This window comes from Balaenoptera musculus, chromosome 1 (assembly GCF_009873245.2).
Source record: "Balaenoptera musculus isolate JJ_BM4_2016_0621 chromosome 1, mBalMus1.pri.v3, whole genome shotgun sequence".
Lineage (NCBI taxonomy): Eukaryota > Metazoa > Chordata > Mammalia > Artiodactyla > Balaenopteridae > Balaenoptera > Balaenoptera musculus.
The window spans coordinates 46,083,741-46,099,070 of NC_045785.1; the positions used below are offsets into that span (position 1 = coordinate 46,083,741).

A 15,330-nucleotide genomic window follows, 5' to 3' on the forward strand; every position below is an offset into this window, starting at 1 on the left:
TATAGTTTCTCATACTGTTCAGTTTGACATAATCTTCAATAGGAACTAATGCTTCTCCTTTTCTAGGGTGTGTAAAATTCAGAACCAGGAAGATTCATCCCCTCTGACCCTAAACACGGTCCTAAAGTAAACTGCTTGGGGAAACTGGATTCCAAAGATTACAGGTGGGGAATTTTGTAGTGTGTCCATATTCCACTGTAGATCAAAGAAGCCCAACTAAAAGAATTGTGGACTGACTGACAAGACAACTGTGTATTGAGTAAAAATTATTTTTGAAAGGGCTATCTTGAAGATTATGACCCAAACATTGGAGGAACTAAGGTGACCGGCAGTAGAAGGGAATCCTTAAAAATTTATTGACTTAAATAATTTTGCCTATGTTACACATAATTAAAAAAAAAAAAAGTTTACACTTAAGAAACAAAACATGATTTTTAATGCACACACGAATACGCCATCAGGAGGACTTCTGCTTTCAGTCAAGATGGAGCGAAAAGAACCAGTTTAACCTGCTGCCTGGAGAAAAAAAGGACAAAATATATGAAACAGGAGTTTTCAACACAGTAAACATCAGGCAGCGAAGTTAATGATTGCTGACAGCAAACAAACAGGGTGAGCTCTATGAATGCCCCAGCTAACTGCCTGGAGCTAGGCGGTGCAGGAAGAGAGAGCCCAGTGGACTCTGAGTCGAGGGCCCTAGAAGACCAAGGTGAATAGAGTCTGCAGGACAGAGTACTGGAGAGGAGAGAACTGCAGAGAGAAAACTCTGAAGTACTGCGAAGAGTGCCCGTTGAGTATTCAACTGAGTACTGATTGGTGCATACACAGGACGAAACTACCAGAGGCTGAGGCCAGGGGAAGAGCCTGGCAGGTAACAGTGCCAGGGGCTCACACAGGGCAGGAAATAGTATCTGTTCCCACAAGCCAGACTGGAAAACTTCATGACTCCCAGGGCACTGGGTAGAGTACTCAGAATATTCTTGCCTGAGCAGCGGGGAATAATTGCCCCTATTACATGCTGCTCCAGCCCCACCTGAAAAATCAACACAAAACAGGATCAAACTGTTTCTCAGTAACTCGGCTCTATCTTAGAACGAAGCTCACTAAGGTTTACAGGGATACAAAAGTATCCAGCACCCCACACAAGGTAAAATTCATGATGCCTAGAATCCAATCAAAGTTCACCAGGCATGCAAAGAGGCAGGAAGATTTAACCCGTAATGAGGAGAATAATCAATCAATCTGTTTTGATAAAACAGACCCAGAATTGACACAGATATTAAAATCAGCAAACAAGGACATTAAAATAATTATTAATACTGTATTCCCTATGTTCAGAAAGTTAAGTACAGACATTTAAAAGGCAGTAAAAGGATCCAAATCAAACTTCTAGAAATGAAAACCACAATGTTAGAGATGAAAAATACACTGGTTGGAACTGACAGCAAATTAGACACTGCAGAAGAAGAGTGATGAATTTAAATACACAGCAATAGAAACTATCCAAGATGAAACACACAGAGGAAAAAAACCTTTAATGAACAGCATATCAGTGAGCTGAGCTGTGGAACTACTTCAAGTGGCCCAACATATGTGTAATAGCAGTCCTCAAAGGAGAGAGAGTAAGGGAAAGAAAAATATATGAAGAAATAATGACCCCCCAAATTTCAAGTTTGATGAAAAATTATGTGACTCCTGAGCACAAGAATTATGAAGAAAACTATACCACAGCACATTGTAATAATTGCTCAAAACTAGTTATAAAGATAAGATCTTAAAAGCAGCCAGAGGAAAAAGATAAGTTACATACAGAGGAACAAAGATAAGGATGAGAGATTTCTTGTTAGAAATAACGCAAGCAAGAAGACACTGGAGGGCTTCCCTGGTGACGCAGTGGTTGAGAATCTGCCTGGCAACGCAGGGGACACAGGTTCACGCCCTGGTCCGGGAAGATCCACATGCCACAGAGCAACTAAGCCCGTGCACCACAACTACTGAGCCTGCGCTCTAGAGCCCAGGAGCCACAACTACTGAGCCTGTGTGCCACAACTACTGAAGCCCACACGCCTAGAGCCTGTGCTCTGCAGCAAGAGAAGCCACCACAATGAGAAGCCCTGGCACTGCAACGAAGAGTAGCCCCTGCTCGCAACTAGAGAAAGCCCGCACACAGCAACAAAGACTCAACGCAGCCAAAAATAAAATAAATAAATAAATAAATTTATTAAAAAAAAAAAAGACGACACTGGAGCATCTTTAAAGTACTGAAGGAAAAAAACTGTCAACCTGATGTTCCGTGCCCACTGAAAATATCTTTCAAAAATGAAGGCAACCTCATACCCATTAGGATGGCTATTATTAAAAACAAAACAAAAACAGAAAATAACCAGTGTTGGTGAGGATTTGGAAAAATTAAAACCCTTGTGCACTGTTGGTGGGGATGTTAAAATGGTGCAGCCACTATGCAAAACAGTATGGCTGTTCCTCAAAAAATTCAAAATAGAACTACCATGTGATCCAGCAATTCCACTTCTGGGTATATACCCAAAATAACTGAAAGCAGCGTCTTGAAATGCTATGTGTACACCCATGTTCATAGCAGCATTATTCACAATAGCTAAAACATAGAAGCAGCCCCAGTGTCCATGGATGAAAGAGTGGATAAGCAAAATGTGGTATATACATACAATGGAATATTATTCAGCCTTAAAAAGGAAGAAAATTCTGCAATATGCTACAGCATGGATGAATCTTGAAGACATTATGCTAAGTGAAATAAGCCAGTCACAAAAAGACAAATACTGTATGATTCCATTTACATGAGTTACTTAGAGTGGCCAAAATCATAGAAACAGATAGTAGAATATGGTTGCCAGGGTCTAGGGGGAGGGAAGAATGGGGAGTTATTGTTTAATGGATATAGAGTTTCAGTTTTACAAGAAAAGAGTTATGGGGACGGGTGGTGGTGATGGATGAATGACAAGGTGCATATATTTAATACCACTGAACTGCACACTTAGAAGTGGTTAAGATGGTAATCGTTACGTGTATCTTACCACAACACAAGTTGGAAAAGAAATGAAGACAAAATAAATTATTTCAGACATACAACAGCTGAAAGATTCATCACCAGAAAAATCACCATATAAGAAATGTCAAAGGAGGTTCTTCAGGCAGAAGGAAAATGAAACAGATGGAAATACAAATCTACAAAATGGAATGAAGAAATGGTAACTATATGGGTAAGTATATAAGATTTTTCTTATTATTTAAATTTCTTTAAAAGATAACTATTAATAACAACAATAATGTAGTGTGGGGTTTATAACATATATAAAAGTAAAAGGATGACAGCAATAGCACAAAGGTGGAAAGAAGAGAAATGGAAGCATATTATTCTAAGATTCTTATACTGTATATGAAATGGGATACCATCACTTGAAGGTAGAGTGTGACAAGGAAAGTGTATACCATAAATCCTAAAACAACTGCTAAAATAACAAAACAAAGGCTTATAGCTAGTAAGTCAACAAAAGAGCTAAGACAGAATCATAAAAATTATTCAGTAATCCAAAAGCAGACAGAAAAAAAGAAAAAAGGAACAAAGAACAAATGAGACAAATAGAAAACAAAGAGTAAGGCAACAAATTTAAACCAAACTGTGTCAATAATAACATTAAATGTAAATGGTCTTAAATCTGAATTACAAGGCAGAAATTGTCAGATTGGATAAAAAAGCAAGACCTAATTATATGGTGCCTATAAGAAACACTTTAACTAGAAAGATACAAACAGATTAAAAGGAAAATGATGGAAAAAGATACACCATGTCACCACTTAGTCAAAAGATGCTGGAGTGGCTTCATTAATATCAGACAAAGTAGATTTCTGGGCAGAGAATATAACTAGTAATAGAAAAGGTCATTTCACAGATACATGCACCCCTATGTTCATAGCAGCACTATTTACAATAGCCAAGACATAGAAACAACCTAAATATCCACTGACGATGAATGGATAAAGAAGATGTGGTATACATATACATTGCAATATTACTCAGCCATAAAAAAGAATGAAATAATGCCATTTGCAGCAACATGGATGGACCTAGAGATTATCATACTAAGCAAAGTAAGTCAGAGAGAGAAAGACAAATACCATATGATATCATTTATATGTGGAATCTAAACTATGACACAAATGAACATGTCTACTAAACAAACAGATTCACAAACATAAAGAACAGACTTGTGGTTGCCAAGGGGGAGGTGGGGTGGGGGAGGGAAAGATTGGGAGTTTGGGATTAGCAGATGCAAACTATTATACATAGGATGGATAAACAACAAGTCCTACTGTATAGCACAGGGAACTATAGTCAATATCCTGTGATAAACCATAATGGAAAAGAATATGAAAAAGAATACATATATGTATAACTGAATCACTTTGCTGTACAGCAGAAATTAACACAACATTGAAAATCAACTATACATCAACAAAAAAAATGACACAAATGTACTAATCTACGAAAGAGAAAGACTCACAGATACAGAGAACAGACTTGTGGTTGCCAAGGGGGTGGGTGGGGGGAATGGATGGGGAGTTTGGGATTAGCAGATGCAAACAATTATACTATATAGAATGGATAAACAACAAGGTCCTGTACAGCACAGAGAACTTGTCAATATCCTGTAATAAATCATAATGGAAAAGAATATGAAAAAGAATATATATGTATAACTGAATCACTTTGCTGTACAGCAGAAATTAACACATTGTAAATCAACTATACTTCAATAAAATAAATTTTTAAAAAAGGTCATTTCACAATGATAAAGAGATCAATTGGGCTTCCCTGGTGGCACAGTGGTTAAGAATCCGCCTGCCAATGCAGGGGACATGGGTTCGAGCCCTGGTCCGGGAAGATCGCACATGCCACGGAGCAACTAAGCCTGTGCGCCACAACTATTGAGCCTGCGCTCTAGAGCTTGCATGCTGCAACTACTGAAGCCTGCATGCCTAGAGCCTGTGCTCCGCAACAAGAGAAGCCACCACACTGAGAAGCCCACGCACCGCAACAAAGAGTAGCCCCTGCTCGCCACAACTAGAGAAAACCCACACGCAGCAATGAAGACCCAACGCAGCCAAAAATAAATAAATAAATAAATTTATTTTTTTTAAAAAAGAGATCAATTAATCAAGAGGACATAAAAATCCCAAACATTTAGATACCTAATAACAGAGCTTCAAATTACATGAAGCAAAAACTGAAAGAAGTGCAAGAGATATAAACAATCACAGGCAGATTTCAATATCCCCCTTTCAAGAATTGATGGAATAAGTAAAGAGAAAATTCATAAGGATATAGAAGACTTGAACAACACTATCAACCAACTTGACCTAATTGACACTTATAGTACACATCACCCCAAAACAGCAGAATACACATTTTTTTTTAAAAGGCACAAGGGGGCTTCCCTGGTGGCACAGTGGTTGAGAATCTGCCTGCCAATGCAGGGGACACGGGTTCGAGCCCTGGTCTGGGAAGATCCCACATGCCGCGGAGCGACTAGGCCCGTGAGCCACAATTGCTGAGCCTGCGCGTCTGGAGCCTGTGCCCCGCAACAAGAGAGGCCGCGATGGTGAGAGGTCTGTGCACCGCGATGAAGAGTGGCCCCCACTTGCTGCAACTAGAGAAAGCCCTTGCACAGAAACGAAGACCCAACACAGCCATAAATAAATAAATAAATAAATAAAATTTTTTAAAAAATGAAATAAAATAAAAGGCACAAGGAACATTTACCAAGTAGACCATATTCTGGGCCATAAAGTATTTCTCAATAAGTTGAAAAGCATTCTAATCATATAAAGTATGTTTTCTGACAACAACTAAATTAAATTAGAAATCAGTAACAGAAAGATCGCTGGAAAATCCCAAATATTTGGAAACTAAATAACATACTTCTAAAAAACCTCTGGGTCAAAGCAGGTATCAAAAAGGAAACCAGAAAGTAGTCTGAACTGAATGAAAATGAAAAGGTAAGATATCAGATTTGGGGATGGCTCTAAAACCGTGCTTAGGTGGAAATTTATAGCACTAAACATCTATATTAAAAAAAAAAAGAAAGGTCTAAGTCAATGGCCTCAGCTGTCACCTTAAAAAACTAGACAAAGAAGAGTAAAATTAAACCCAAAGTCAGCAAAAGAAAGAAATTAACAAAGATCAAAGTAGAAGTCAATGAAATAGAAAACAAACAAACAAAATGAGAGAACAATCAATGAAACCAAAAGCTAGTTCTCTGAGATAGTAAAACTGATTAACCTCTAGCCAGACTGCTCAGGAAGAAAAGAAAGCAGACACAAAATGACCAGCATCACTATAGATTCTACAGATGTTCACAGGACAGTAAGGGAATATTATGAATAACTTTATGTCAATCAATTATACAACTTAGTGAAATGGACAAATACCTACAGAGACACAAACTGCCAAAGCTCACTGAGAAGAAACAAATAAATTGAGGAGCCCTATATCTATTAAAAAAAATTAACTTGTAGTTAAAAACTTGCTCACAAACAGAACTCCAGGCCCAGATGGCTTCACTGGTTAATTCCACTAATTATTAAAGAAATAATACAAATTCCTTCAGAAAAGTGAAATGAAAGGAATACTTCCAAACTCATTCTTTTGGACTTATTATTATAAAGCTACAGTAATCAAGACAGTGTGCTCTTGGCATACAGATGGGCGAATAGATCAATAGAACAGCAGAGTCCAGAAACAGACCTGTGTATATGGACAGCTGATTTCAACAAAGGTGCAAAGGTAATTCAGTAGAGAAAGGATTGTCTTTTCAACAAAAGAGGCTGGGACAATTGGAAATCCACGTGCAAAAAAAATTTTTTTGGACCCATATCTCGCATCATATGCAAAAATTAACTCAAAATGGATCATAGTTCTAAATGTAAACCCTAAAAAATATAATACTGCTGGAAGAAAACAGAAGAGAAAACCTTTGTGACATGGAGTAGGGCAAGATTTCTTAAATAAAATGTCAAAAGCACAAGCTATAAAAGAAATTACTAAATCCAACTTCATCAAAATTAAAAATTTCTGGTTTTCAAAAAACAAGCCAAAGCCTGGGAGAAAATATTTACAAACTGTATATATGATGAAGGTCTTGTTTCTAGTAAGAAAACAAACAACCCAATTAAAAATTTTTAGGAAAAGACTTGAACAAGTACTTCACCAAAGATATACAAAGGGCAAATATGCACGTGAAAAGATGCCCAGTATCATTCATTAGTCATTAGGAAAATGCAAGTTAAAACCACACTGAGATACCTACTATACACCAACTGAATGGCTAAAATTAAGACTAACCATACCAAGTTTACGATGATATGGAACAACTGGAATACTTGCGGCAATGTAAATGCTACAACTACCTCGGAAAATAATTTGGCAGTTTCTTAAAAAGTTAACCATACACCTACCATATGACCCAGCTATTCCACTGCCGGGTATTTATCCAAAAGAAAAAAGAGCATATGTCCACCCAATGACTATATACAAATGCTCCTTGCCACTTTACTTGTAATAGCCCCAAACTGGAAATAACCCAAATATCCATCAATAAGTGAAAGAATAAACAAACCGTGATATAGATATATATAAAATATATATAAAAACAGAATGTACTTCTGATACATGCTTCAACATGGATGAATCTCAGAATAATTATGCTGAGTGAAAGAGGCCAAACAAAATAAAAGAGAGTACATAATGCATGATTCTATTTATATAAAACTCTAAATACAAACCAATCTATAGTGATGCAAAGCAGGTCATTATTTGCTTAGGGATGTGGGGAAAAGAGGCAGGGAGGAACCTGAGGAAGGGATTACAAAGTGGCATGAAGAAACTTTTGGGGTGATGGTTCATTGTCTTGATTGTAGTAATGGTTTCACAGGTGCATACATATGTCAAAATTTATTATCAATTGTACATTTTACGTGCAGTTTATTGTATGTCAAGTATATGTCAAGAAAGCTGTTAAGGAAAAAAAGGCACAGGGAAATAAAGCAACTTGGCCAAGGTGTCACAACAAAATGCCATCACGTGGATATACCATATTTAACAACTCACTACTATTCGATATTGTGCTGTCTTTGATGAAAAACAAAGCTGTGATACAATCTCTCTCTCTGGGTTGTTTTTGATTTAAGTTTATTTCCCTTTTTCTTGAGCCTGGTTTCAAGAAGTAGAAATACTAGATAGGCCAAAGAGTATGCACACATCTAAGGCTATTAACAAGTGGGCCCCAGAAAGCTTGGAACGAGGCCTACCCTCTGAGCCACCTCCACAGCCCAATTTTTACCAGCACACTTCCTTACTGGGAAGAGGTAAATAGGTTCATTTTTGTCCCTCATTTTTGCCCATGATTTCCCCATCCCTGTCTTCCTGTAGAATTGCAGATAATCAAAGAATCCCCTTGAGCTCTCATTTTGCCCACCTGTGAGATGGGGCTATGACCGTTCTCTTCCAAAGCTGTGCGGCTCTAGAGGATGGCAACGGTGGGCAGAGCCTTCTGTGATGGCCAAGGGCCTTGGTCCTGTCCACTCTGAGACGCCTTTGGCTAAAATCATCTTCCCATGAGTCATTTGCACCAGGGGCAGTGCCCCACCCACTCCCAGAGCCAGGGAACCATGCCACTCTCACCTGTTTCTTGGTGTCCACCTCCAGGATGTCCATCAGGTTGATCATGATGTTCTTGTGTGTCTTCTTGTACTTCCCGACCCGCAGTGAGACGGTGAGCCAGCCAGGGCGCCCTGTACACATGAAGGTCTTGCTGCCCTGCTCCTTCCAGTCCCGCACCTGCAGACATGAGAAGAGGCTGAGCTGGGCCTGCCAGAGATCCCCTGGGCAGCTCACAGCCTTGCTTTCAGGAGAGGGAGCTGGGAATTTACCGAGGCCTTGAATCCTTCCAGGTACCAGGAGGAGCGGGATGATGAAACACCCGCTGGCCCTATCCTCTGGACTCTCCCTGGCTAGTGAGGCCAAGCGAAAAGCCAAAGTGCAGCCACATCACAAAGCAGAATGAAAAAAGAGCAAGAGAACAGGATCAAAGCACTTTGAAAACATTTATTCTCACTGCAAAGTTCAGGACAGGTTTCGTAATGGTAGTAACAACAACCGCACAAATGATAACTATTTACTAACTGCCACCATTGTACCAAGCACCGCTGTATCTTGTCTCACTTAATTCTCACAACAACCCCAGATAGTTGGGATGACCTGCCTCCTTTTGCAGATGAAGAAAATGAGAGGCAAAATAACTTGTCCAAGGTCACACAACCACTGAAGGGCAGAGCCCAGATTCACCATCAGAACTAAACAACTTTAGGCCTGGAAGGATAAATGGGCTTGAATTAATAGTCAACAGAGTAACAGCTAACATTTACTGAGGCTTATTAGGTGCCAAGCCCTGTTCCAAGCGTTTGCGTGTGTTAACTCATGTATCACTAGCAGGGGGAGAGAACAGGCAGGGGAGGCCCACCAAGCCAATGGAAGGAAGAACTTTTGCAAAACCTCTTCTGTAAGTGACCAGAGCACAAAACACAGAGAAGAAATGGCCCAGGAAATGACAAGCCCATCAGGAACATGGGAGGAAGCATTCCCTTCCTGCTGATGGACAAGGGCAGGGGGGTGGATATCTGTTGCTGTGACCATGTCCTCTTCATCTGCTTGTAACACTCCCATCTTCCTTTGGTCCAGGTGAAGCTGATTCCCCTCCTGCCCCAGGAGGTGGGCACATGACTGAGGTCTGATTCTATCCTCCTGGCCACAGTGACTGGTTCAGGGATGGGCCTATGATCCAAGTGAAGTCAGTTAAGACCGATGCTGGGAGAGGCCCTCTCACTTCGCTTGGGTTGCTAGGCTGGTTGGATGTAAGCCAGAAACTGCTGGGGCCTCCGCAGGGAGACGGCCTCCCTGAGAGTAAAGTCAACTCAGAGGAAAGCAGAGCCAAGAGATGGCAGCTGAAGACGAATCCTGGATCCAGTGATGTCTGAGCCACTTTTACTCCTGGACTTTTCAAGACCTGGGTCAACGAAGTCCCTTTTTGCTCAAGGCAGTTGGAGTTGATTTTCTATCACTTGCAACCAAGAGTCCCTGGAAGAAGCTGGATTGAAGCTGGTCAGGCAAATAGTTCAGCGTGGGGAAGAACTGTTCTGCGATAGGAGAGGCCAGGGTGCCACGTGAAGCAGAGGTGTTTGCGCAGAGAGGTGTTACTGAGGAAGGGATTCCTGTGAGTAGGGGGTAAAGGGATGACCAGGCAGACCTTGCCCCTGCCTGACTCTGCAGTCCCAGGACTTAATACAAGATCAGAGGTGTGGAGGATGGATTGGGAGAGCTGCATGCAGCCTGGAATGGGAAGGGGGGCATGAAGTGAATGTGGAGACCATCAAGCCTGAAACACTGAATGCGGAGGCCATCACGCCTGAAACATTGGTTGGGTTGGATCCTGACCAGAGCCAACCAAGATTTCGGGCAGGGAGGCAATCCTGTGGAGTGTTGCCCTTATGACTAAGGGCAGACCAACGAGAGGTGGGGAGGGCCCAGGGAACGGGCAACTGGTCAGGTAGCTATTATCACATTCCAGGTGTGAGGCAACGGAACCAGACCTCCAGGGTGGAATGAAATGGGTTGGGAAAGAAGAAATGTCACAGTTCAGGCTCTGAAATCAAGCTGACCTGAGTTCCAGACCCATTTACTAGCTATATCATCTTGGGAACATGACTTACAGTTTGAACCTCAATATCTCCCACCTGTAGAACAGGTACAAGACCTACCAGGGTGGTCCTTTTCCGGTAAGCTGCCTGAGGTGACCTCTAAAAATGATTCGGTATTCACTTGACCCAGAAAACCCCACAAAATCATGCAAATCAAGAGGTTCGAATCTTCGTGTTCACTTTAAGAACACTGGTGAAACTGTCCAGGCCGTTAACGGTATGCATATCCGAAAAGCCACCAAGTATCTGAAGGATATCACTTTACAGAAGCAATGTGTGCCATTCCGTTGTTACAATGGTGGAGTTGGTAGGTGTGCCCAGGCCAAACAGTGGGGCTGGACGCAGGGTCAGTGGCCCAAAAAGAGTGCTGAATTTTGACAGCACATGCTCAAAAATGCAGAGAGTAATGCTGAACTTAAGGGCTTAGATGCAGATTCTCTGGTCATTGAGCACATCCAAGTGAATAAAGCCCCCAAGATACGGCACAGGACTTAACAGAGCTCACGGTCAGATCAACCCATACATGAGCTCTCCCTGCCACACTGAGATGATCTTTACTGAAAAAGAGCAGATTGTTACTAAACCAGAAGAGGAGGTTGCACGGAAGAAAAAGATATTCCAGAAGAAACTGAAGAAATAAAAACTTATGGCCTACGGGACTTCCCTGGTGGCACAGTGGTTAAGAATCCGTCTGCCAATGCAGGGTACACGGGTTCAAGCCCTGGTCCGGGAAGATCCCACATGCCGCGGAACAACTAAGCCCATGCGCCACAACTACTGAGCCTGAGCTTTAGAGCCTGTGAGCCACAACTACTGAGCCCACGTACCACAACTACTGAGCCCATGTGCCACAACAATTGAAGCCCGCGCGCCTAGAGCCTGTGCTCCACAACAAGAGAAGCCACCACAATGAGAAGCCCATGCACAGCAACAAAGAGTAGCCTCCGCACGCCGCAACTAGAGAAAAGCCTGCGCGCAGCAATGAAGACTCAATGCAGCCAAAAATTAATTAATTAATTAAACAAAATAAAACAACAACAAAAAAACTTATGGCCTGGGAATAAATGTCACACAAAAAAAGTGCAAATAAAAGTTAAAAAAAAAAAAAAGACCTACCAGTGTTGCTGTGAGGATGAGAAATAATGGCATGGGGTGTGGCACAGGGCAGGTCCTCAGCAGCGGGCCGGCCGGCCCGTTGTCTTCCTGTCCCTAGTGAGCCCTTTGGTTTAGCTTAGGTTCCTAAGCACTCACTGCGCTGCTTTGGGCCAGGGCCCATGGGATAGAGGGGAGTCAGACAGCAGTCTCTGCCTTCAAGGAGCTCACACTCTGATGGGGCAGACAAGCTGGTAAATCAAGAATCTGAACACATAGAAAGAACTAGGCAACAGGGTGCATTTGGGAGGGAGGGTAGGCTGGGCTCTGGAGCTGTGACTGTGACCAGCGCAACCCATGGCAGCCCGAGTAAAGCGCTTCCAGATGTTTCCTGCTCCCACCTGGCCCAAGGTCTATCCCTCACAGGGATGGCTCTGCGCATCCATCTTCATGCTCTTGGAGGCAGAACCCAGCCAGCAGCAAACAGAACATGGAGGCTGCTACACCTGCGGCGAGGGTGGCAGCAGGCAGCAGAAGCTCTTTGCAACCTGACGCCAGTAAGAGGGGAACATAAGGAGGGACAGAGAGAGCCAAGAAACTGCCCAGGCCTGATGCCCAGGCCAGCTGTGGCCATGAAGAAGGAGGCGCGGCTGTGAGCGGCAGCAGGGGCAGGGGTTCTGTGGGTGCTGACACAGGGGAGGACGTACAGAGTTACTGGGAGGTGGGCACTGCCTTGTCAAGAGTGAGCGCCTGGCACAGGGTCTGTGAGGCTCCCCACCCTGGTGTGGGGCTACCTTCTCACTTTAGTCCTCTATTATAAGAAGGTGGAAAGCTCCTTCTTGCTAAGGAGTAAACTCCAAACTGAAGGGCCCTCCCCAACCTATTTCCAAACTGACTTTCCAACCTTCTGCCTCTCTTCTCCTATGCTCACACTTTCCCCCAATCACTCCCCCTGCTTCCCAGTCTCCAGCGCCAGGTGAACCTTCCTGAAGACCCCCTCCTCCTCTGAAATCGACTGGGCCTGGTGAGAGCTACTTGAGCATGGCTCACCTACCCTATCTTATGATTCTTTCCATCTCTCCAGATCCCCGCACGCACTCTGCACATAGTAGGCACTCCATAAATGTCGGAGCAATGCTCTGTTCTACTCCTTTGCTTACTCCGTTCCCTCTCCGGAAGCACCCCTCCCCCCAGTTACATTTTTGTTTAGTTCAAATCCCGCTCAAACGCCACCTCCTCCGTGAAGCCCTGGCTCCCCTGCGCCGCGCACCACTTCACGCCTGGCTCCCGCCCCACCCGGCTCCGCTCACCTGCTTCTGGATGTCCCGCACGCGCTGCTCGTGCAGCCGCGGCGCGCTGCTGAGCTTGAACACCACCCAGGCGCGCACGTAGTAGTAGATGTCGAAGATGAGCGAGAGCGGCAGGAGGAAGAGGCACACGAACACCCAGCGCTGGTGGATGAGCACGAACTCCAGCCCCTTCACGCGGACCCAGAGCAGGAAGAGCAGAGCGCACACTGCCAGCGACACGGCGGGCTCCATGGTGGAGCCGGCGGCTCACCGCGAGGGGGAGGGGATGCCAGCTCTCGCCCCTGGTCTCCGGCACCTGCTCCTCGCCGGTCTGCGCTCGGGGCTGCCCGCGGCCGGCTCCCCGCGAGTCTGAGGACCCCCTTGCCGCCTCGCGATTGGCTCGGGTCGCAAAGGTTCGGTGGGCCGAGACCCGGGTGGTGACCAATGGCGAGCCGCGCCGGGGATCGGACCAGGAACCTGCTGCTTTTATTGGCTGCGAGAGTCAGGCCGCTCCACCCTCTTCCCCTCTCCGACGCGCTGGGAGGGGGTGGCCGGGGACCCTGGCGCTGGTGGGGTCTACGGCGCTCTGCGGCTCCGGGATCCAGGTTTCCCGGCCCTGGGGATTGAGGAGTCGCCCCGCCGCTGAGGGGCGCGGCTGCAACCTCCTCCCTTCCTCCTTAGGTGGCTCCTTCTCGAGAGGCGCGTTAAGCGGTCACGCGTTCGGTTACCTCCCGGGGGGTCGGGTCGGGGCGCCCCACGCCTTGGGTCCGTCACCCTGCAGCTTGGCCGAGGATGCCCGTACCGGCCAGGGAGGGTGGAAACCTGGCCTCGACCTCCACAGGTCGTGTCACTCTATGCCCTCATGGCCACGAGATGCACCTTTTCATTTTTCGAGGCGCTTTCTGTAAATTCATATGAGTTACGCAACAGTCCAGCGCGGCGGGTAGTTGTGAGCCCGTTTTATAGATGAGGAAACATCCTAGAAGGGTGAAGGCCTGCCTGCCTCTGAACTCCCGAGGGCTTAAGAAGCGTAGGCTGGGGTTGGCACTCTTCCCCCTCTCCCGCTGTACTGAGGGGGAGGGGAGGACTGGGGGAAAGGACTGATGGAAGGTACCGGCTCTGTAAACTTATAGTTCCCGCTCTGCCAGGCAGCGTTGCAGGCCCTGGGACAGGGTGGTGAGCAAAGCAGACGGCCCAGCCCTCAAGGAGCAGCCAGTCCAGAGGAGCGTGACTGTTACCAGCAAAAGATTAAATCCAGTGTCATTTACATTCCACCGCAATCCTGTAGAGAGACAGTTACTTCTTATGAAATTTTAGGAAGTGTAGATTTTTTAAAATTAATTAATTAATTTATTTTTGGCTGTGTTGGGTCTTCGTTTCTGTGCGAGGGCTTTCTCTAGTTGCGGCGAGCAGGGATCACTCTTCATCGCGGTGCGCGGGCCTCTCACTCTCGCGGCCTCTCTTGTTGCGGAGCACAGGCTCCAGACGCGCAGGCTCAGTAGTTGTGGCTCACGGGCCTAGTTGCTCCGCGGCATGTGGGATCTTCCCAGACCAGGGCTCGAACCCGTGTCCCCTGCATTGGCAGGCAGATTCCCAACCACTGTGCCACCAGGGAAGCCCAGAAGTGTAGATTTTTTATTTTAGAAGCCAAACATGACTTACCAGGCCCTTCAGTGGCCTTGCTTACCTGCGCACTTTCCTCTCTTTCATCTCTGCCCTAACAGGCACTCTTTGGACGTTCCCGGTGCCCCACTATCTCTCATTTCAGGCCTTTGCTCAAGCTGACACCTCTGGAATGCCCTTTCCCATCCTCTTCATAGAGCTAACATTACAGGTCCTTGAAGTCAACTCAGGGCACCTCTAAAACTACGTTTATGGCACTTCCTTCTTTCAGGTGCTCATAAAATAGAGGGTGTCTATGTCATGATTCTTTTACATTATTTCATAATCATCTCTGGGTGTCTCTCACCCTCACAGACTGAGCTTTAGGATAAAAAGTCTACTTTTGTATTTCCAGTTTCTAGCATAATGCTTGGTGCATAGTGGACACGCCAGTGTTTGCTGACCAATGAATGAAGGAAGAATGTAGGCAGAGGCTCAAACATTCAAGTAAACGTAAAAGTCAAAATAGAGGCTGTTTGCATTAGGCTTCAAAAAT

At 44.7% G+C, this 15,330-nt stretch overlaps 1 protein-coding gene and 1 pseudogene across 2 annotated transcripts in view; one reads left to right on the top strand and one right to left on the bottom strand.

Annotated features, from left to right (window-relative positions):
• The window catches only part of DHCR24 (24-dehydrocholesterol reductase), a 36,365-nt gene extending 22,432 nt beyond the window's left edge, over nucleotides 1-13,933 (bottom strand). The window contains exons 1-2 of one of the 2 annotated variants that reach the window (XM_036854313.1): nucleotides 13,194-13,933; nucleotides 8,720-8,875 (exon numbers count right to left, since the gene is read on the bottom strand). In XM_036854313.1, the coding sequence (XP_036710208.1) occupies nucleotides 8,720-8,875; nucleotides 13,194-13,424 (387 nt within the window). In that variant the 5' untranslated portion in view covers nucleotides 13,425-13,933. The remainder of the gene's footprint in view (nucleotides 1-8,719; nucleotides 8,876-13,193) is intronic. The other variant, XM_036854303.1, reaches the window with a different exon arrangement.
• Nucleotides 10,897-11,431, top strand: LOC118896485 (annotated as a pseudogene).
• Nucleotides 13,934-15,330: the final 1,397 nt, after the last annotated feature.